Source organism: Engystomops pustulosus, chromosome 6 (assembly GCF_040894005.1).
Source record: "Engystomops pustulosus chromosome 6, aEngPut4.maternal, whole genome shotgun sequence".
In the NCBI taxonomy this organism is placed as follows: Eukaryota; Metazoa; Chordata; class Amphibia; order Anura; family Leptodactylidae; genus Engystomops; species Engystomops pustulosus.
Window position 1 is genome coordinate 136663835 of NC_092416.1, and position 23991 is coordinate 136687825.

Below are 23991 nucleotides of genomic sequence, written 5' to 3' on the forward strand. Positions count from 1 at the left end.
AAAAGTGAAATGTTTTTATTCTAATAAAAGTAAAAAAAAAATATTTACATTACAACTTCACATCATAGAGGTAGGAGGATGATACCACTGACATACATACATATAGAAAAGATCCCTTGTAGGGATAAATATTCAAAAGCCATATCTCAGGAACAAACAAGCCAGAAAACACACAAATAGGAAAACAATTGAGACCCTTAATAAATTGTGTACCGTATTTTCATGTAAACAAACCTTGGTAGTGACGCCGTGTCCTGAAGGTCCTGCCAAAATACTAGCTTTAGTATGAGATGCTGATTCTATGGAAAATAGGGACTATAAAAGCAATGGGATGTTAAAGACATTAGTTCCATTCACTAGCATTGTGCCTGATGTAATGTGCATGCAGGCAAAACTACTAGGACATACCTGATATTCACCTCCAGGAGTGGTCCAGCTGTTACAATCTAGTATTATATATACACACACACTACAGATTCTGCTTTGGCTCAGCACAATATCAAAAGTTCTACTTCCATTATTTTTGGGCCCGTCTAGTATTACAGGAAAAGCACCACATAGGTCGCACATACAGCAGCGAGGTTTCCACATATAGCGTGCATACACTTTCTAGAAGTAAACCTCTAAACACAGTGGACCCTAAAAAAGGCAAATAACAGGAAGTCTGGGGGAAAGAGTGCTCTGCCTTAGTACATTCACTGGTGGCAGATTGTATGTATGAAGCTTGTTATCAAATTAACAAGTGCAGGCTTTTCTGCAGGCCCCGGATGGATGGGGGACAGGAGTCCAAGAAACTTCTCTAACACATTTGTTGTGCGCATTTATCTTAAGGCTGAGCGGCTCCTCAGATCTTTCAATAATAAGGTCAGCTTTACTTGTAAGTAAAAAGCTTGCATGCTCATGTGTTATATAGAGATCAAGTGTCTTGCCACGTATTAATGACATCACAATTAATATGGCCATTCTCATAGTGCGAGCCATGTACCATAGGTTTTCCATCGGACCATTTATCAGATTCATTCATGCAGGGAAGAGGGGGGGGGGGGATGTTTGTGTGATTGCTATACAAGGCTGCGCAGGTATAAGATTTGTCTAAAGTGTCTTGGTTCTTGGCAGGATCAGAAGGTTCGGCATTTAAACTCCAGCTAGAACTTCTCCAGGCCATTAAGAGTCATTAAGAAGCACTTAATAGCTGTGGGCAGAAGCAGAGGGATCACTAGCTCATCCATCCCGGAAGGAGCAGAGGTGGGGGTGGGGATAGGAAGATATAGAGCCTGTGTAATGGACACAATGGGAGAAAGATAAATATAAAAAGGGGTATAAAGCAGTGGAGAAACAATGAGCAGGCAGATGGCAATACACAAGGACCCTCCTTCAAGATGCCACCCCACTAAGATAAACATCATATGACACATGTGACAAGCTTACAGTCTGTGTAGTGTTGGGAGACCCCAACGTTTGCTCGTGAGACAATACTGAGCAAAGCCGTTTGCTGTACCAGCTCCCATCTAGACTGACCTGGGCATTTCGCAGCTCTCCAACATGAACAGTCTGCTGAGAGTTACTATGCCCCTGGGGCACAAGCTGGAAATCCCAGTCAGGTTCTGAGGAGACGTCATACTGTGCCAGTTTAGGATTGAAGCAGAGTAAGGGGGGAATGCCTCCCCCCTCAGCCGCTTTATTACTAGGGTCTCTATCCATCCGGTCACTGAACACAGGGATTGCTGGAGGATTCATAGTACTGGGAAGCTGGTGAAATACCCACATAGGCATTGGCTGGCAATCTGACGGCTGTCTTTTTGCAGGAGGATGGCATGGTGTCCAGCAGTGCTTTCGTTTACCTCCACACATGGTTTCCAGCTCACCTACAGGTGCAGAACTTGTGACAGGATCTTCTGTAGCTGGATGCCAAGGTGCTAGTGCCATCTGGTCCATACACACTTTGTCATGCACTTTGGTTTGTAACTCGCATGCATTTACTATCTGTTTATATTCGTGACCGTCCCCTACAGACTCTGCTAATGGCCGGTCTGGACCAGGGGCACTATCTAGGTGATGCAAGATGACCTCACTTCCAGGAGCAGGTGGAGAAGGTGGTTCTGCATACGCTCCTGCACTTGTGGTAGCCTGTGCCTCATCTGGCAGTAACTTGATAGTTTGTTGAGCAGGGGCATTAAGTATTGTTTGCTCTATATAAGAAGTGGTAATAGGATCGCCTTGTACTAGTCCATTAGATGATCCAACCAGTGCTAGTGTATCGGGGAACAATGGTGGCTGTACTGATGCCTTGTCCATGGCAAGCTCTGGGTGTTGATCAAGGATATGAGCTGGGGGTATAACAAGTGACTGGACAGTGTACACAGAGGTCAGTCCTGCTTCCTCTGTATACCAAGAGACCTCAGTGACCAGTCCTACATGGGAGGCCTCCCCAGGATCTACTAAGGGTAAATCACACTGCACCATCGCATTTGATATACTTTCTGTACACTGAAGTCCATCATCTTCTACATTTTCTGGTAAACCTCCAGCAGGTGCTTGTGCGAGATCTATTGCCAGTTTTTGCTCTGGTGGTTCCATAGATAAAACTAGACTGTTCTTTTCCTTGAAACACGCTTCATCTTGTGTTACATCTAGGGGTTCTAGTGAAAACAAGTTATGTTTCTCTGTTGGAAATTCAGCATTGAGATCCATGGGTTCCTTTATGGATTCACCTTGTACGTTCTTCCCCAGACCTTCATCCTCTGTTACATGTGGCTCCTCTGCACTCTGTGGTGGGGCTTCTCTTTGCTCCTCAATGGGTTTAAACCTTAAAAATATTAAAGATATAAAAAATGTAAATGTATCACTGATTATAAATATATGAAGTAGAAAGCTCACAGGCTACTCCTTAAGTCTTATCATTCAGACAAGAGGATTTCTAGCGATGAAACTCTGGACAATGTGTATTGCGTTGTGTAATGCTTCATATCCTTGTACCTGAACAAATGAGCTCACAACTGATGTGTAATGGATAATACAAGGATATGATCATATAAGGTCTTAAAGGGAACCGGTCTAAATTAGTTGTATAAAGTCAAGGAAACAATTTAGCACTAAAGTCAAGCTCTCCCTGCCTAGAACACCCCCTTGACTGTAATTGATAGGCCTACATCCAGAAACATCACTAACCACATCTCCCAATCCTAACCAGTCCAGTATATTAAAATCCCTATACTTTGTATGGTGTAACATGTGTATCAGCACATGTATAAGATCTACATGTTGTCTGTAATTTTCACTGAATCCATCAATGGTTAACAACACAGAAGAAAACAGAAGATTTATTTATTGGTCAGTGAAAAGATGTCGGAATATAAGTAAAGTGGGTATAGACAGCACATGTCTGTGATATATGGAATTGTGAATAGTGCCTTACAGAGACAATAAAAAACAAAACCAAAGTCACACAAGTCACTATATAACCTACAAGTTTCCAATTCACGGGTTCCAGCACACAGGATGCTAGAGGGAGTTAGATTACAGATAAAATCCTATTTCAGGAAGTTCAGTGACCAGCGACAGGGAGATTAGGTGGATTTAGGCAGAGAACCATTGGATGTGGAGTGTGGCCAAATAAGTAATCAGGACCGTGAAGACGCCTGGCTGGAGAAGCCGGGGAAGAAATCAACACCTTACAAGCATCAGACCTCATTGATGTGATATACAAGTCCTATCTCAAGAAAATCAGTATTGTGACCTAAACCATCCTTGATGTATAAATCACAACCACTGATACTGTACTGGCTTGGTGTATACAGACCCTTAGCACACACTGCTCAACTATTGTCAGCACGGGTTATAGATTTCAAAATCTTCTTTCATTTCATATCTTATTCTAGAACATCAGACTCATTAACCATAACAAAGGCCCCAGAGGAAGTAATAAATCATTAAAACCCATCATAAAGTATGACAGCCCTCGTCATGTATACAAAAAAACCTGTATAATGCGCCTGCTGACTTTGCAGGATGAGGGGGGGGGGAAAAGGGACGCTATAGCAACAATTCGGTGTCTGGAACCGGCTACTACTAAGCTGAAACATAAAGACAATGTCACATATTTCCTTTCCGACTTGGGGCCAGTTTCCACGAATGTTCATGGTGTCTGTCCTCAAGTTCTGTTATTTTTGATCCAAGAAATAACACTAGTGGCAGGGCTATTTTTGCTGTTATAAATAATAGACGTTTCAAGGAATGTGGAGTCAATGGGAACGGAAGGGTTTCCTTCCATTTACTATCCGTTCAAGGTTATTCTAGTCCATGACGCAATAGACTTGCATACTCCACTAGAGGTGGTGTGAACGTAGTCTCAGTGAAAACAATAGAACAATCTCATGGTCATGGGCTATTGCGCCTGGCAGCGGTACAGTGACCACACACACGTGTGAAAGGACCTGTGCGGCAGACAATGGGGTGTACTTACCCATGAGGTAATGGGATGAGGTCACAGGCAATCTGAGACGCTATCTCATCAATGACTCTGTAATTTGTAGCATTGAGAGCGAAGACACAGTGCTTCTCGCTTACCAGGTGCTGTGGGATGTAAAGGAACAGAAGTGTGTGATTTGTACATAAAGGTTTCCTTCTTATTATTACTTACGTCTTACCTCACTAAGATTTGTGTAAGTCAGCTGGCAGCACTCACAATATCCACTCTTCTGCCAGTTCTGGGGTCTCTCACACTCTTCCTTCTCCTGTTCCCTAACGATTTAATAATGAAAGGCCCATAAATTGATATAAACAGTATACAGACCGCCCATCCCCAACATTTCTAAAATTTCCCAAAGTGCCTTTTTATGGAAGCAAATCAAAATTTTTGTTGTTGTTTTGCAGACTTGGGGACTTTAGTTAGGTCCACATTCAGTCTGTGTAAATCAGCTGCCCAAGCAAATTGAATGGTAAGACAGAAAACAGTGTTTAGCCCTTTCATGACCAAGAGTCATTGATACCCGAATGTCCAGGTCATATCTTACAGACGACCCCTAGTTACAAGCGGAACTCTGGATATTAAATTACTGTACTTTATCCATAGGCTACAATAATCAGCTATAACAGTTATTAAAAGGTGCCTGCAATTAAGCTTTATTATTTATCCTGGTTCTAATGACAATCTAACATTTTTCAAATCTAATTGAAACAGAGACCAAACAAATTCTTTCTGGGGTTAAAATGATAAAATATACAGTTACCACTTACATACAAATTCAACTTAAGAACAAACCTACAGACCCTATTCTTGTACGTAACCCGGGGACTGCCTGTATTGGTAAAGTGCATCTAATCTTGCAGAAAATAAGCCCTTATATGTCGAAATTGGCAAAAAAAATAAGGATTGTATAGCCATTAAATAGTGACAACGCAAATCTGATCTGACTGGTGCACCTTCCAATGCCCTGGCATTTGCCCATACAGAGGTTTACCAGCACATATGGGGTATAGGAATACTTGGGAGAAATTGGGGATCTATAATTGGGTAATTTATGGGGTTTTACTATTAAATAGGCCTCTCAAAGTGACTTTAAAGCTGAGTAGGGACCTCAAAAGTATGATTTTGTGTTTATGAAAATGTGAAAAAAAAATTGCACCTAAAGTTCAAAGCATTTTTCCAAATTTTCACCAAACAAAATCACTTGGATACGTTAAAGCGTTCCGTTATAACCACTTCATAGGGACAAATACACGATTTGTAAAACACGAAGGTTAAAAGTGGCTTTGGCTATAGAATTAGCAGACAAATATAAAATGAGAAAAAATATTTTCTGGTATCTCCTAAAGGCCCTATAACATAACTGTGCAATACTCTCCAAACAGCCTGGGTATAATGCAGCTAGCACCCTCAGGCGATACTGGCACTGATCACATATCATACATGGAGGCATGCAGGCGCCAAAATGGCATCAAATATGATAGCTCATCCTGCATTGAAAGTCTCATTACATAGCTCCTTACACAAAAGTATGAAAAATTTCTTAGCGTCAGAATATGATGAAACAAAGCAAATTTGTTTTTGTATGATTTGCATCACTAGGTGCCAAAAAACCGAAGATATTCACCACAAACAGTGATTATCATACAGAAACAGTCATGATGCATATTAACCCCTTAAGGACCAGGCCCTTTTTCGTTTTTGCGTTTTTATTTTTCACTCCCCACCTTCAAAAATCTATAACTTTTTTATTTTTCCGTGTACAGAGCTGTGTGATGGCTTATTTTCTGCGTAACAAATTGCACTTCGTAGTGATTTAATGGTATTAAATATTCCATGCCGTGTACTGGGAAGCGGGAAAAAAATTCTAAATGCAGTGGAAATGATGAAAAAACACATTTGCGCCATTTCTTGTGGGCTTGGTTTTTACAGCTTTCACTGTGCGCCCCAAATGACAGGTCTATTTCATTTATTGGGTCAATACGATCACGAGGATACCAAATTTGGATAGGTTTTATAATGTTTTCATACATTTACAAAAATTAAAACCTCCTGTACAGAAAAAAAATTCTTCAGTTCTTGCGCTAATAACTTTTTCATACTTTGGTGTATGGAGCTGTGAGTGGTGTCATTTTTTGCGACTTCTGATGACGTTTTCAATGCTTCTATTTTTAGGACTGTGCGACCTTTTGATCACTTTTTATAGAATTTTTTCTATTTTTCAAAATGGCAAAAAAATGCCATTTGCGACTTCGGGTGCTATTTTCCACTACGGGGTTAAACACAGTGAAAAACGGTTATTATATTTTGATAGATCGGGCATTTTCGGACGCGGCGATACCTAATGTGTTTATGATTTTTACGGTTTATTTATATTTATATCAGTTCTAGGGAAAGGGGGGTGATTTGAATTTTTATGTTTTTTTAATATAATTTTTTTTTTTTTTTTTTTACTATTTTTCAGACTCCCTAGGGTACTTTAACCCTAGGTTGTCTGATTGATCCTACCATATACTGCCATACTACAGTATGGCAGTATATGGGGATTTTGCATACCATCTATTACAATGTGCAGATCGCACATTGTAATAGATAGCCTCGATCATGACAGCCTCGGATCTTTGTGTGATCCCAGGCTGTCATGGCAACGGATCGCCGCTCCCCGGTGACGTCACGGGGAGTGACGATCGGAGCCAAGATGGCGGCGCCCACGCGCCGCCGGCTCTTTAATGCAAGCACCGATCGCGGGTGTTAGCGACGGGCGTTTGCTTCATTATGAAGCAAATGCCCGTTGAGTATGAAGAGGGCTCAGCCCGTGAGCCCTCTTCATACTCCCCCATGCGCAGTAAGACGTAAGGGTACGTCTTATTGCGCTATGGGGTTAAAGGGAAGATTCTCCCTTTTAAAATTACAGGAGAACTGTGTTTCTAGGTGCCCCAGTCCAGAACATATAACTGAAGTGTGCCCCTGCCATGCCATCTATACACAAGCTATCTGCAATCAGGAGGTATATAGGGTTAAGAGAGACCTTTTCTTAAAGTGAAAAGATTGACTTCTGTTGGCTGGTTCAGTAGGGGTCAATAGAGTATGTGAATTACCAACAGCATTCAGTTTTGCTAGATAAACACTTCCCTAATATATCTGAATGTGATTATTTGGAAAAGGCTAAGAAATGAGGAGTATTGAAGGATCATAAATTCCCAGAACTGGGATTATTAAATTTGGAGAAAATATGGTACAAGGATATAAAATGTTTCATGTCAAGAGAATTTTATTATGAAGAGGTGTAACATTATTTCTTTTAAAGGTTGTTAGGACATACCCAAGGTCTCGGTCTTTATTTGTACTGTTGTTGGTCCGAGCAGTTTCAAAAGGACTCCTATCTGAAGAGATAAACGAGCACTCGGGGAAGTTGGAGAAGGAGCAGTGAATTGGACGATATTTTCTGCCGAGACAAAGCAAATAAAAGAGAAAGATTATAATCAGAACCACAAGAATGAGAGAAATACCCGACAGTAAGAGTTCTAAATTTTACATAAGACACAGGAGCACCAGGTCTTCAAAGAATTTGGATTGACACATAGAATTACTATCTTTCCAAACAGCCAAACAGCGGTGTCTGAACAACCCTCAACATGAGAACAATGGTTCACGTTTCTATGCACTGATCACAATTCTAGAAGTCTACAATCTATCTTAGGATATATATTCATATATCACAGACTAAAAACTCTTTCTGTACAACTGATTAGAGTTGAACAGAAAATTTGTTTTATAAACCATATTTTGATGGATTGTAAAGTTTGACAGCTTTCTAAACTAAAGTTGTAATGTGTGCAGATATTTTTATAGTGTAGCAGAATCCCTTTATTATCTGTGTACAGTGGTCCGTTTTGCACATCGGGCAATGCTATGAATTAAATCCTACACGTTATGTAAACAAGGAAGACCTCATCACTTACCGGCTCTGGTCCTCGATCTTCAGGAAGGGGCTTTTCAGTTTACCAACTGTGAAACATATAAGGAGAGAATGAAAAACCTTCTTCTCCAGAACTAGTTCAGACATACTGGCAGTGGGTATTAGTAACCAGTTCACGACCGTCCGCCGTGTATTCACGGCGCGTGTGGGGTCCCGATACATGGACAACCAAAGAGCAAGTAACATATGTATTTCTATGTATGTATATACATATATTATATATTTATATGTGCATTTATTTATACCTGTGTGAGGGCTTATTTTTTGCGTAACATATTTTACTTCTCAGTTATTTATTATTCCATGTCGTGTACTGGGAAGCTGGATTTTAATACTTTCGCTGTGCGCTCCAAATGATTTGTCTCCTTTATTCTTTGGTTTGGTAAAATCACAGTGATACCAGATTTGTAGGTTTAATTGTGTTTTAATACTTTTTCAATAATTAAAACAGTGTACGAAAAAGAAAATAGTTTCGCCATCTTGTGACGCTAATAACTTTACTGCACAGAACTGGGGAGTTATGATTTTTTGTAATGAGCCGTTGTTTTCATTGCTACCATTTGGAGGACTGTGTGACCTTTTGAAAAAGCACCAGTCCTATGTAAGAAGAGAAGACTGCTGCCTCTTCTACCATAAATGTCAGACAGTCCTGTTTAAGTAACACTGTTAAATTTTAGTAGGCTTTGGCTTGATTGCATATGCGTTTCTATGGAAATGCAAGTAATCGGTACCAGAACCCGGTGTAATGCATTGTTTTAATGGATAACACCATGTTCTGGTTACTGATTGCATGCATTTCCATAGAAAAGCATACGCAATCGGGCCAAAGCCTGCCCCCATACTGTAGTGCTGCGTTTGTATATGCAGCGCTAGCAGTACTTGTGACCGCACTCTAAGGCTACGTACACATGAACATGTGCATGTAGCAGTCTTTGCATTAATAGGACTGCAGCCTCTTCCTCAATGTCACACGTATGAAACAAGTATAGGACTTTTGAAATAATAATAAAACGCAATGGGGGGGGGGGGGGGGGGGGGGGAAAGCTACCTCTGATTGGGAATGTATCATTTTATTGATTCTAAACTAAACCTTCAGTTTTCAGGTTAAATTGCCGTACTGGCACTTTGCGATAAGTAATTAGTTTTTGGGTTGCAGTTTGGGCACGGTCTCTAAAAGGTTCGCCATCACTGTTCTATACCATTACTATGAAGTGCAATTTGTTATGCAGAAAACAAGCCCTCATACAGCTCTTTACGTGTGAAAATAAAAAAAAAAGTTATAGATTTTTGAAAGTGGGGAGTGAAAAATGGAAATGAAAAAACAGGAAAGGGCCCGGTCTTTAACCAGTTAATAGATCTACCATCTATGGCCCATCTAGATGACCACTTTGGTAGAGTTTCCCTTCAAGAAAAAGCATAGAGAGGCACTTAGACTTACCTTTTATTGTCTGTGCTTTTCCACCAGGCCCTTTACCCTTAAAACACATACAAGTATAAGAACAATAATGATTAAATATTATAATAATAGTAATAAAATAAACATGAGATTTATTCATGGCAAGAATATCAGCCCCTCACCATAGGGATAGTTTTACAGTTTACTTGGGGTGGACAATTTTCTTTTTGTCTACCGGATCTGTCTAACAGAACAATAGGATGGTTTGTTGTATTCACTACATATCTTACCTCAGTGGGCCTGTTTGCTCGCCGTTGTGTGGAACACTCAAGATACTCCAGCACCTCTGAGAATTAGACTACTTAAGGAATCTAATGGAAGAAGCAGGTGCATATACTAAATCTCCAAAATGTGCTTTTCATTAGCATCATACAGCACCATCTACAGGCAGTAAGGAGACACTAGGTGCACAAAAGACAGACTAATATTTATTTATGGAAATGCAAAAAAGATACCGTCCACATGGATAACGCAGACTCCCCAAGAACGGGCGCTGGAGAGTATACTACTGCACTCCTAGGGTGGGAGAGAGAAGTCTGGAGTAAATTAGAAATTACTGATGACAAGTAACTAGAAGTATGAGCAGTGAACAAAAAATACTGGAAGGCAACAGCCCATGAGGAGCAGGAGGAGGGGAAATCATCATAATCATACCTGGGTCTGCGCAACCTTTTTCAGCAGCTGCTTTCCTCGGCTGTATGGAGTTTTCTATGGAAAGAGACAATATGAGACTTTTTAACATTATAAATAGAACTTTGTAATATAGAAGTATAAAACTACTACCATTAACTAGCTAGGTAACTATGGGGTCCAAGATGTATCTAATAACCAATAATATAGCTGTTACTGAGGTTACAATGCCGAGATAATCATCAATTTATAGTTAAACAAACCAGTTAGCAAGTTCAATGGGGGTAGGCCTGTTTTTCCAACAAAGAGCACTGAAACAAGAAGAGGCTAAGGGTGCGGTCACAACTAGCCCTAGCGCGCGGGGCAGGTCTTGGTCCAATTGCATACGAGTTTCTATGGAAGCGCAACCGATCAGTAACCATAACCCGGTGTCTTGCATTATTTTAAAGGACATCTACCTCCAGGATGAAAGACTGTATGCAAATTAGGCCCAAGGGGCTCATTTTCTTTCGGTCAATTCTGAAATCTCCTTGAAAAGATGGAAAAGCGGTGTTCTATTTGTAAGCTGCGGGACATCAAAATAAAATATCCAGACTTTCAACATGTGACAAAAACAAACAAACTCAACATCCCTTTGGTAAGTTAAATTGTTCAAAAGTTATAACCATATAAAGCAACGCATGTCAGATCACAAAAAATCCTGCTGAGCCTTAAAGGGTCTGGCCACTAACTAAATTGCCTTTACTGCCCTAAAGGGCTATTTCCAAAGACAACTCTCTTAAATATAATCAGTATAACAAAATAACACATTCTCTAATTCACTGTCATTAACATAAATACGGCATTTGACAGATATAAGTCCAACCTGTCTCTATCAGTCCTGGTGTACGCAATTTCAGTTGTCCCTAGACACCACCCTGTAAGTTCTGAATGAGGGTGCTGCCACACGTTGCGTTCTTGTACGGTTTTTAAACGGACTGAAAACACATGCGTTTCAAACGGTCCAAGAAAGTGACGTGTGGCAGCAAGCTTACGGTTGGGGAAGACATCTTGGATTTCTGTGCGCTGGCCTTGGAGCTGAGATTTCTCTCTGCCTTTAGCCACCTCCCCCTGTAGCATAGCTGACAGTGTGCAATAGGCATCTCATGGTTTGCATCATCTCATCTCCCTTTCTCCTCTTCTATCTTCAAGTTTGCGGCGGGTCTGCGACAGCGCCTCTTCTTTCTTCAGGCCGGCGCCAGGCCTGCGACAGCTCCGTGCGCACGGCCCAGTCGGCGCACTCTGTGATGTTAGCAGTGGCTGACAACACACTTGTGCGCCGGCCGGGCCGTGCACACAGAGCTGTCGTGGTCCTGAAGAGGCGCTGTTGCGGACCCGCCATGATCACGAAGATAGAAGCGGAGCTGCCCGGCAATCGAAATGGTGAGTACAGAGTTTTTTATTTAGGCAGGCTAGATACTGGGACTGTGACCAATGCATTTCCCACCCTCGGCTTATAATCGAGTCAATAGGTTTCTCCAGGTTTTGTGTTAAAATTAGGAGTCTCGGCTGAGAGGACCAGCGGGGAATCCCGAAGATGCCCGAACACAGAACTGTGTGTGGTTCGCGGTCGAATGCCAGGGGACTAACATGTTCGGTCTTATATCATTTGGACAGAGTTGTGCCATGGAAACGGACCTTCTATATTATTTGAGATGGAGTAGGGTGGGGAGAGGAATGCCGTTGAAGTTTGGAGAGGCTGTTATATAGTTGTTTTTGCCTGTATCTAATCTTCCCTTTTTTCGCAGGTACAGGGGGTTGATGGTATTGTAGCGGAGGAGCTGACCGCTAAGTTACAGTTCTGAGAATGGGTGATTTGTTTGTTGAGATGAAATACTTTGCCCTGGAGGAACCCCGGAAATCAAAGGGGGTAACCTTAAGGGAACAGGGAAGGAGGAGAATGTCGGTGGGCTGGTCGATGCCTAGGGTGGTACATGATAGCCCATACCCTCTACGGAGGGGAGGTTTACAGTTCTGTTTAGGGGGAGGGTTGCGATCTGGTCTCTAAGTAATTATATACTTGTTATACATATGTATTGTGGGGGGATGCACCAGAGGAAGTAGTGGAAGGATAAACATCATGGGTGAGGTTTTCTACTGTGCGTCCTGGAATGTCCAGGGCTTGGGCGCTGCAAATAAACAAAGGGCCATATTCAAATATATGAAAGATCACTCAGTCTCCATAATTGGATTACAGGAGACGCATTTAACGAAAGATACAGTGTTGGTACTGCAATGTTCATGGATTAGCCACGGGTATCACGCATTCCATTCTACTTATACCAGAGGAGTGAGTTTGTTGGTTAATCGATCAGTGCCTTTCCGATGCCATGCTTTCTTTGCTGACCCTGAGGGTCGATTTGTGGGGGTGCATTGTAGAATATACCGCTGGGATTGTATTATAGTTGTGGTATATGTCCCACCGCCCTTCTCTAGCGCAACGCTGAGGGCCATACTGGAACGTTTGTCCTCCTTACCGGTGGCACCACTTATTATTATAGGAGACTTTTATGCCGTACTGGATGAAAGCATTGACAGGTTTCGTAGTGGGGGGGGGGTTGGGGTAGGGGCTATTCAGGTTCCACATTACTGGAGAGATGGTGTGAAGAGCTAGGTATGCATGACTTGTGGCAGGTATGTCAAAGGGGAGTTCGTCAGTATTCTTGCACCTCTGCCACTCATACAACTATGTCACGCATTGATATGATACTGGGTTCTGAGAGAGTGTTGCCGGTGAAATACTTGCCTAGAACCCTTTCAGATCATCCCCCAGTTGTGATGCAGGTGAATGGAAGTGGGGAGAGGGAGGTAGTGAGTAGGAATGGAGGGGTATGGCGCTTGAATGCATTTTGGTTAAAACTGTTTGAAGGGTACGAATATAGGAGCAACTGAGAGAATTCTTTGCCCTCAATGAAGGATCTGTGCCTAGACGGGTCTTATGGGATTACTTGAAGGTGTATTTGCGAGATAGATGTAAAAGCGAGATCAAAGGGGTTAAGGAGACTTCTAGGCAGATAGGGGCAGATTTACAAAAGAGCGTGGCGGAGTCGGAGGAGAACCAAATTATGTGTGGTACCCCCGAAACCGAGAAAGTGTGGATGGAGGCACAACAGCAGCTTACAAAATTCCATTTAGAATAAGTTGATAATAAAACGTATGTTCCTGAATTCAATGCGGAAGGAGAACAGACGGGAAGGTTGTTGGCAAGGATGGCCCAGGGGCAGAAAGAAAATAACTTTGTGCATAGTATGCAGAATGCGGAGGGTTAAGTGCTTACAGACTCTAGTGGTATCTTGGGAGTCTTTGAAACTTTCTATGCTAGATTATATGCATCCAGGGTTAACTATTCTACGGCTCAGAGGATTATTTGGGGGGTATTGCAATGCCTAGGTTGGGACAGGAGGCACGGGATAAGTTGGAGGGACCCATAACACTGGAAGAACTTGAGGAGGCGGCTATGGGTATGGCCAATGAGAAGGCCTTGGGCATGGATGGCATACTGGCAGAAATGTATAGAGTATGGGGATATCCTGATACCTCAGTGGTGGGAAACCCTAAAGGAATGCTTTGAGGAAGGCTGCCTCCCTGCCTCGTGCTAGGAGGCATTGATAGTGGTGCTTCTTAAAGAAGGGAGGGAGGCCCAATTACCAGAGTCCTATAGACCAGTTTCATTATTAACGTCTGATATTAAAATTCTGGCAAAAATATTAGCTAACCGACAGAGCAGGGTTATAGGGTCCGTAGTACATCATGACCAAACGGGATTTATTCCATCCAAATCCACGGCTATTTTTAATATTTTTATTAATGACCTTGTAGTGGGTTTACACAGTCAAGTTTCAATATTTGCAGATGATACTAAGCTGTGTAAAGTAATAAATACTGAGGTCGATAGTTTAGCATTACAGAGGGATTTGTGGAAGCTTGAGGGATGGGCAGAGAAATGGTTGATGAGGTTTAATGTAGATAAATGTAAAGTTATGCACTTGGGCCATGGAAACAAAAAGTATAATTATGTTCTAAACGGTCAATTACTTAGTAAAACTGAAGCTGAAAAGGACTTGGGCGTATTGGTGGATGGTAAACTTAATTTTAGTGACCAGAGCCAGGCGGCTGCTGCTAAAGCAAATAAAATAATGGGATGTATCAAGAGAGGAATAGATTCTCATGATAAAGACATAGTTTTGCCCTTATACAAATCCCTGGTCAGACCACACATGGAATATTGTGTACAGTTTTGGGCACCAGTGTATAAAAAGGATATAATAGAGCTGGAACGGGTGCAAAGGAGAGCAACCAGGATTATTAGGGGAATGGGGGGATTAGAATACACTGACAGATTACAAAATTTGGGATTATTCAGTTTAGAAAAAAGACGACTGAGGGGAGACCTCATTACAATGTACAAATACCTGAACGGACAGTACAAGGATCTCTCCAAAGATCTTTTTATACCTAGGCCTGTGACCAGGACAAGGGGACATCCTCTACGCCTAGAGGAGAGGCGATTCTACCATCACCATAGACAAAGGTTCTTTACTGTAAGAGCAGTGAGACTATGGAACTCTCTGCCGCAGGAGGTTGTTATGGCCGACTCTATGTACATGTTCAAGAGAGGCCTGGATGACTTTCTGGAGAGAAAAAATATCAAGGGTTATGGGGATAAAACATTTATTTAATTCTTGAAGGTTGGACTTGATGGACTTGCGTCTCCTTCCAGCCTTATATACTACTACTAACTATGATGCCGCTTGTATTTGAATTTACAAGCACATCAGGAGGTGGCTGAGGAGGCGGCAGTGGTATCTTTAGATGCCGCCAAAGCCTTGGATAGCATTGAATGGGAGTACTTATGGGCAGTGTTAAGGAAATTGGGCTTCGGGACGCGTTTTATAAAATGGGTTGAGCTGTTATATAGGACTCCTGTAGCTTGTGTCCGAGGCAATGGAATGGTGTCTGGGCGCCTGTGCTTGCAACAGAGTACGAGGCAGGGATGCCAGTTGTCTCCGAATGGACCTTTTATCACAGTTTAGGGACTTTTCAGGGCTGCGCATCAATTGGACAAAGTCGGCACTGTTACCATTACGGGCAGCTAGATCTACCAGCATGCAGAGGTGGGGGATACCGGTGGTGGAGAAATTTAAATACCTGGGCATATGGGTCACAAGATCTTTGGTGGATTATATTGATTTGAACTTGACTCCCCTGCTGGGTAGAATGTGTTGGTGTGGAATAAATTGCGCTCATCGGCGCTGAGTCACTCCAACCTTATTAAAATTATTCTAATGCCACAATTACTCTATATATTGCACAACGCACCAGCTTGGATTCCGAAGTTCTGGTTCCGAAGGATACATAGCTTGATTTGGAAGAAGGGGGTTCCCAGAATTAAGTTAGAGAAGTTACAGCTTCCCAAGGGCCAGGGGGGGGGGGGGGGGGGGGGGGGGTCTAGCGATCCCAAATGCATGGGTATACTACCTAGCAGCACAATGTCAGCACTTTGGGGGATGGGATGCGCCTGGCTGGGAGTCGTGGTGTCCGAGGGTCTTGCAGCATTTCTGTGGTCCATTGTCTCCGATGGCGGGAGTCTTTGGGAGAGTAGCTAGGGGACACCCGACACTGCTCTTGGTACAAAAGATTTGGGGAACCTATAAGAAGATAATGGAAGTAGGGCCCATTATAAAATATACCCCTTTATGGGATAACCCATACTTGGGGGAAATATATATGCTGGTACCTCCAGATTCGACATGCTGTACAGGCTCAATTTGGCCCAGAGAAAGTGACGTTTTCTTCCATCAAAGTTATGCAGGGGGGTAGTGTCTGCTAAACATATGAGAGGGCTAATATCTCTTTTGTTTATGGTTTTACTGGACAAGGTGCTAAGGGACCCAATGGCAGGGGTTAGGAGAAAGTGGGAGGAGAGATTCGGGCGCATGGAGGACGAGGAGTGGGGGGAGGTATTGACATCTCCAAGTATGCTGTCTTTAAATGTGGCGCAAAGACCATCGCAGCTATTCCTACTCCATAGTGTATACCGGACGCCACAGGTGTTGCAAAGGATGGGATGCCTTCTGTCCGAGGAGGATGCGGATAATTTGCATAGGTTCTGGACGTGTAAGGAGTTGGACGACCTATGGAGCAGACGCAGGAAATGATACACAGAGTGTTTGGAATGACTGTGCCAAGGAATCCAAAAGTGTGCATGTTAGGGTTTGTGGGGGTGCTCGAGGTTAACAGAAAACAACAGCTGGCGATTGCAAAGGTGTTATATCAGGTGCACAAATCTATGGATGCTGCCCCGCCGAGAATGAGGGATGTGAAGAGATTTTTGAATAACGCCATATGGAAGGAGCTGAAGATGTATGTGAAAAGAGGTGTGGTGGATAAATTTGAGAAACAGTGGGGTAAATTTGACCAGATCGCCGGGGGGAGGGGTGGTTTGATTACGTTACCATTATCTCTTTCTGATGCAGTTTGTAACACTATTGAGATGTAAAACTGTAGTGTATTCTGAGGTATATGCATTAATAAAGTGTTCTAATTATTATTATTTTTTTTTTTAAATCAAAGAAGTCTTGGCTTATACTCGAGTATATACGGTACATGTATTTAAAAAACAAACAAAAAACCCCCCATGTAACATTTTTAAGAAATTAGCCATTTTCAGACGGATATAACTAATTTGAGAGGTAAATCTAACATTTTCCATGTCTGCTTTATGTTTTTATAATTTTTAACCCCTTAAGGACCCAGCTCATTTTCACCTTTAGGACACAGCCTGATTTTTCAAGTCTGCCTTTGTCACGATATGCAGTTATAACTTTGGAACGGTTTATCTTACAGAGTTTATTTTCAAAATGTTTTTTCCATGACATGTTGTACTTCACATTAATGCTATATATTAGTTAAAATTTTCTGCACAAGTAAATTTAAGATTCTTTTTTTTTTTTTTAAGAGGACAATTTATCTTCATAAGGGTTTTCAAAGTTCTATTTATTAGAAACTCCCCACAAAGATCCTCATTTTTAAACTGGTCCCTCAAACTATTGAAAACAGCCTATGTAAGCTTGTTAACCCTTTAAGCATCTTGCAAGAATTAAAATAAAGGTTCTATTTGGAATTTAAAAATTCTGACAATAAAGTGATTATTTTGTTCTAAAACGTATATGTTCATGCAGGTTAAAATGAGAAAACACATCACAGATTTTGTTGTGCAGTTTATGGCAATAGGGGCGCACATCAGAGCACAGAAGGAGCAATTCAGTTTTTAGAGTGCAGATTTTGATGACGTTGTTTTAGGGTCCCATTACACATTTGAAAAGTTCCTGAGCTACGAGAACAGTGAACACCCCAATGAATGATCCTATTTTGGAAACCACACCACCGAGAGAATTTATCAAGGTTTATGTGGGGCTTTTTACCACAACAGATGTTTTATAGAAAGAAATTATATTGGCTCCTGTAAGTGAAAATCTTTTTCCAAAAGAAACCCTGAGTTGGCCCATGAATTTTTATTTTTAAAGTGGGATTAAAGAAGTAAATGCACCCCATAATTTGGTTCCCAGTTTCTCATAAAGCAATATCCCAAACGAAGACCCATATAGCTTGGAAAAAAAGCAGCCTCTATTGGTGGATTTTGCTGGAACAGATTTCAGGAGCTATGTCCAAACTGCTGAACCCCCAAGATAGAAAGGCAGTAAAAACCTCAAAAGACTAGACCGATTTTAAAATCTAGACCCTTCCAGGATTGCAGTAACACTATATTAGAGGCACAATACCCCGTTGTTTAACCTTTATTAACTTTTTTTTTTGTGTGTGTTAATTATTATACCCTGCAATAGTGATGTATATATTATGCGTCTACATACAGCAAAAACACACAAAACTAATTTTGAAGACCTGACCTCTATTGGTTCTGTAGCTGTGTTTTTCTGATGCCGAGAGCTGTCCACTTTTCTACCACTGGAATCTCCATTAGCAACATCCGCAGCTTTTCTGTTCCCAGTCACAACGTAGTTGACATCTCTACTCAGGAAGCTTTCAATAATCTTTAAGGGGAGAACATGGCATGAATGAAGTGTACAGATCCTGAGTAAAAACCTTTGTTACACGCAAAGGCCTTTTTTTTTTTTATACACATACGTATGCAACGCCTGGGCCGGGACCTAGGTGTAGCAAATGGCCATTAGAGTGCTCCTCAGCCCTCCCCTCTCCATAGGGATATGTGCAGCAGCGCCATATTTCCGGTAAAAGATATAGCACTCTTCATCTTTTTGCTGCTGCAGTAAGGTGACATATGTATGCGCTCACATTACCCGTGCACAATTCACTTCTACGGTGACCGTATGCTTGCTGCCATTCGTACAGCTAGCATCCGGCCGCCATTTACGTTCATGTGAAAGAGGCCTAAGGAGGACATTTATTCTGAGTCTTAATGGTTATCCTAGTCTGTTGCTTTATTTCAGACTTTTTTCTGAAAAGCCACACAACAGCCACAAATGTTTAAAGGGAACCTGCCATCAGAAATTGTCCTAATAATCCACTACTAGTATAATGTTACACCATCTAGTTTTTGTTTTTTTTCCATGGTCTAGTGTGGTGGCATCATCCAGAAAATCAACTTTGAAGCGAGATGAAAATTGGTTGTATAAAGTCAAGGAGCAGAGAGTTTAACACTGAAGTCAAGGTTGGGAGCTCCGAATGCCGCCTCCGTGATTGATATCATGCATCGGACTTCAGGAGATCTGGTTAGTGATATCTATGGATGCAGGACCATCAATTACAGTTTCTGAGGAAGAGAGAGCACGACTTCAGTGTTAACATCTCTGCCTCCTTGACTTTATACAACCAATTTACATCACACTTCAAAGTTGATTTTCTGGATGACGCCACCGCCAGGGTTCAAAAGAGAAACCTCACCTGGAAGGTGTTCAGCTGCTGGGCAACATACTGGTGGTGGATTATTAGGTCAATTTCTGATAATAGGTTTGCTTTAAGTAACCCCTTATCAGCTACACCTGCTCTGAAGAAAAAAAAAAAAAAACAAAAGAATCAGTCACTGTAGGATGAGTAACTTTCACAAAATGTTGCCACAGTTATGAAAAAAGCTGCAAATTTAAAAAAAAAAAAATTTATTTAAAATTTTTGATTTATTAGCATCTGCACACGATGCATAACGGCTGCTGAATTTACCCAGTAGTATTTCCACAAGCAACAGAAACCAGACAAAAATCAATCATCGCATTGCAAAAGTCGATTTCCACACAAGAATTTGAAGAAAAAGTAAAGAGATTTCCTGCCGAACATAAATTCCATTTCCGCTGCAATTTTTTTTTTTTCAACACATTATACATTATGCATTCTTTTACCATGTTTAAAATGTGGTCACTACACGGTCCGTGTTTTACAAACCCAACATGTTCATGTAAGTTAGGCCTTAGACTTCTACTACCTACAATTCCAGGGAAGACATTTATAAAACAGAAGACCCTGGATAGGTAGACGTCTCATCTGCCGCATACTAGTAGTAACTAGAATGAGCTTTTTACTCACCCCACCCAGGCTGCTTATGGCTTTAGTCAGGAGTTGAGTCTGCTTGTTGTGTGGAAGATCCAGGTAGAACAACTTTCCTGCAAAGGTGATACTTTTCCTTCTGTCCAATGTCAGGCCCTTTTCTAGATATTGACCTTCATGCAGCAGAAAAGGAAGATATGGATCAAATATGGAGCAATAAATCTTCCACACATACATATTGATTCATTTACATGCAGAATAATGCTCAAACAGATAATGACTATACAATGTGGCAGACAGAGTTAGGTAGCAGCCCTAGTAATCTGTGCAATTATTTCTTAGTGCATGTTATTAGTAGTAGTGTGAAAATAGCATTTATGATCCAGAATTGGAGGAGGACTTGGAGCCCTGGGGGAGTCTGTCAAGACTGATGAGCTTTAAACTCTCCGCACTCAAGTCGCAATGGATCATAGCAGCTAAAGAGTTAACTCCCAGAGCAAACTCCTTTAGCAAGAGCACACTGTATGTCGTCCTCTCTCACAGGTTAAAAGAGAAAGGAGAGCCAAGAAAATAAATAAATAAATATTATATATTTGCCAGTACCACAGCGATCGAGCGTCCATAGACTGCAGATCATGGGCCACATGTAAAGGTCTGAAACGCGTAGGTTTGCCTACATTTTACACCGTTTGGATTTTATCTTTGTACCAGTATGGATTAAATAATGGAACCAAGATTTCTTAACCATATTTTTTTTGTGTGCTGGAGGAGCAAATTTCTTCCCTTGTAGCTGACTGCAGCACTGTGCGTGCTCCAGGTGATGCTCCTAGATCCCTGCTAGTTTTAAATGATTGCATTTCGGAGCCTACCAAACCAACGTATATAGTTGCTGGGAAATATGAAAGTGGATAAGTAAATACATTTGCAGTGCAAATGGCTTTAAACCCACAGCATGTCAATTATAACTGTGGGTTAGTGCAATGCAAATGTTGAAAGCAGCAGAAAGTCTGTAAAAACATACTGCTTCTCTGTCGCACTTACTGGCCGGATGAAATGTGTGCAATCCAATGCAGTAAACTACATCCCAGTGCAGAAACGCCCATGTGCCTAATCTAGAGAAGTTGTTAGAGTCGTACTAATAGATTTGAGCCACCAAACTACAGCTGCATAATGCAGTGGATGTTATAGGTCTCCACATGTTCATTTTTTGGTTGCAGATCTATTGTGATCCATTCAAGTGCAGGGTGCAATGTGTTCTTAAACCTACAGTGAATACACTTGTAATACATAAAGATCTACCACAGATTTTCTTACAATTTTTGCTGTGGATATAAAGAATTTTTCTGATACAGCGAAGAGAAAAAAAGTACAGTGTAAACGGTAACAATCCATAAATTGTAAAGATCTGTAAATTGCGATAATAGGTAAAATTATCTATACACAAATCAGTGTACATACCAGATGGCAAAGGTCTTGGCGCTGCCATTACACCTGCAAGAGAGAAAATCCAGTTATACTCACTGGTAGCGCTCTACCTGTCCTATACGTGAGCCACTTTTGTACAAAGCACATGAGCAACCAAATGAGTAACATGCAAAGGGACAAGAAAAGGGAAATCCTGGCTTCTTTACCACAATCCACAAACACCCTGGTAGTCTTTTAGTACATTTCCTTAGGGCAGCCAGAAGTGGCATATTCAGGCAGGTTGGTAGATACAAATGCGAGCTACAATGACACTCTTTTGTAAATGGCCGTATGCTACCTGCACCGTACCATTTTCATACGGGTAGCATACGGCCACATTTCATTACAATGGGCAATAAGGCCATCCATTTACATGGCTATATTGTCCATCATACCATGAGCAGGACGAAACGAAATACAGAGCATGTCCTATTTTCTCCATTATTTCCATTCCATACGCCCTATAAAAGTCTATGGGAATGTACAAAACACATGTTGTATACGGTTCTGCACCGTATGCTGCTGTATATATGTGCAGCATCCAGAGAGACCAGAACCAGTGGGAGGTGCCTTTTATCAGCTAACGTTACAGTGACATATGTGCACAAATATATGAAAAACATCAGGTATATACTGATTAAGGCTCCTTTCAAACTGCAGCACGCTGGAGATAGATAGAAGTGATGCCGGGAATACATATGAGGTAAGATAGACCCTGGTATGGTACAGTGGGCAATATATTAATAAAATCATGATTTGCTCACAGTCCGAGTCCAAACAGCACTTTCATAACTGATGAAAAGGTTCATTAGTCCAGGAATCCGGGTAAGGACATAGATCAGAAGAGGACCCTGGAGTGGTGTGTACTTGTCAGCTGTACTATACTGCTCCCAGGTCCTCTCCTGCGCCCAGCTCCTGTTGCTTGTGCATACAACCAGCGCAGAGCAGAACATGGAGGAGAGAAGCTACAGTGAGGTGCACTGAGCAGAAAAGGAGCCAAGAAAGAAGAGGATTTTTTTTTGCTCTGGTGGGGCTCCAGTATAATTATTATCAGCTCTTAATGCAGTATTTGGTTTCTGGGTTGGTATTTATTGCTGTACTGCGTACTGTATTTAGTACTTCTGGAGTGGTATTTTGTGCTGTTCTGTGGTTGTTGGTGAATTTAGGGTGCTGGTTACTGATACAGCCCCTTAAAGTTGATCAGTATGACAATGACGCCCTTGAACAAATAAATGTTGCTCACCCCTGGTCTTAGATCAGGAATAAAACATTTATTACATTTCTGGAGTCAGACTATTCTATCACAGCTCCCCTAAGGCCATCATCAGCAAAGGTCACCCTTAACTTGTGATGATGGTACCTGGCCTATGAGAAATCAGTAAAGTCAGGAAGGGACACCCATTATAACTCTACTCCATATGTGCGACTCCTCACAGGTCAGTTGATTACAGTGATAAAACTTTTGTTTATATTCTGAGAAATACAGAGAGAGGGGGCTATCACCATGACCCTGACATTGTTTTGGATAGCAGCTTGGTGGGGTTTATGGGCCCAAATCTTTATATAGAGTTAATCAGGTTTGGACATGCCAGTCTGCCCTGAAGATGTGCTTGTGGCACCATGAACAGTAGGGGACTGCAAAAAGCCAATCAAAGATGACTCAGTGTTAAACCCCAAAGATGTTGTGGTCATAATGTCCCCTCCTCCAAGACTGGTTGCACACAAATGTGTTTGGTAGGTTGGTCACTTCACACATACAGAAATATGATGCAAGGACTACCTGTCTGCTGGCCAACCAGCGGTGCCTTACACTGCAACAGTTCTTACAGTACTAGCACTACAGCTTGGCTGCCATACAGAAATATGATGCAAGGATTCCCATGCTGTGTAATGTGTGGGATCAAACCAACATACAGGTCTGTTGCGATGGGCTGAACAGGGAATATGTTCACCGCGATGGAGAGGAGGAATGGTGACCCCTTCCCTCTCCATAGCGATGCATGGTGCACGGCAGCGAGAAAAGACAGGACTTGTCCTATCTTTTTCCCCAGTGCATGGAGCGGTGCCGCAACACATCGCTCCAAGTGCCCATCGCCCGCCTAAGGGGGGCCGTATGTACGACCGGAAGCTACGATCTGTCCTCCTACGATCGTGTGAATACGGCCTCAGATGGTGTGTTGTTATGGAAACTCAGTGCCAGTTCAAGGATTTTGGTTCTGTCACCCTTCATACTGCAGTATATTCTCTCAGGGAGGAATGAAAATATTCAAAATATTGATAAAAGTGTTTATACAGTGTAAAAAACAAAACAAACATCACACATTACAGGGGTCGTCTCTGGCCGTTTATCCAACACTATGAACACCAATAAAATCTTTTTTTTTAAATTTCAGATACTGTAGAAATACAAGAAAAAATAGAATTAAAAAAAATGAAAAATAG

General features: G+C 41.7%; 1 protein-coding gene across 1 annotated transcript in view; it reads right to left on the bottom strand.

The window, feature by feature from the left end:
- Positions 1-23991, bottom strand: part of DBF4B (DBF4B-CDC7 kinase regulatory subunit) — a 24570-nt gene continuing 579 nt past the window's right edge. Inside the window, exons 2-13 of the mRNA XM_072111225.1 lie at positions 21544-21576; positions 20125-20258; positions 18477-18620; positions 10555-10608; positions 10356-10416; positions 10131-10186; positions 9883-9919; positions 8428-8473; positions 7788-7910; positions 4647-4740; positions 4463-4572; positions 1-2806 (exon numbers count right to left, since the gene is read on the bottom strand). Of these exons, the coding sequence (XP_071967326.1) occupies positions 1375-2806; positions 4463-4572; positions 4647-4740; positions 7788-7910; positions 8428-8473; positions 9883-9919; positions 10131-10186; positions 10356-10416; positions 10555-10608; positions 18477-18620; positions 20125-20258; positions 21544-21571 (2319 nt within the window). The 5' untranslated portion in view covers positions 21572-21576 and the 3' untranslated portion in view covers positions 1-1374. The remainder of the gene's footprint in view (positions 2807-4462; positions 4573-4646; positions 4741-7787; positions 7911-8427; positions 8474-9882; positions 9920-10130; positions 10187-10355; positions 10417-10554; positions 10609-18476; positions 18621-20124; positions 20259-21543; positions 21577-23991) is intronic.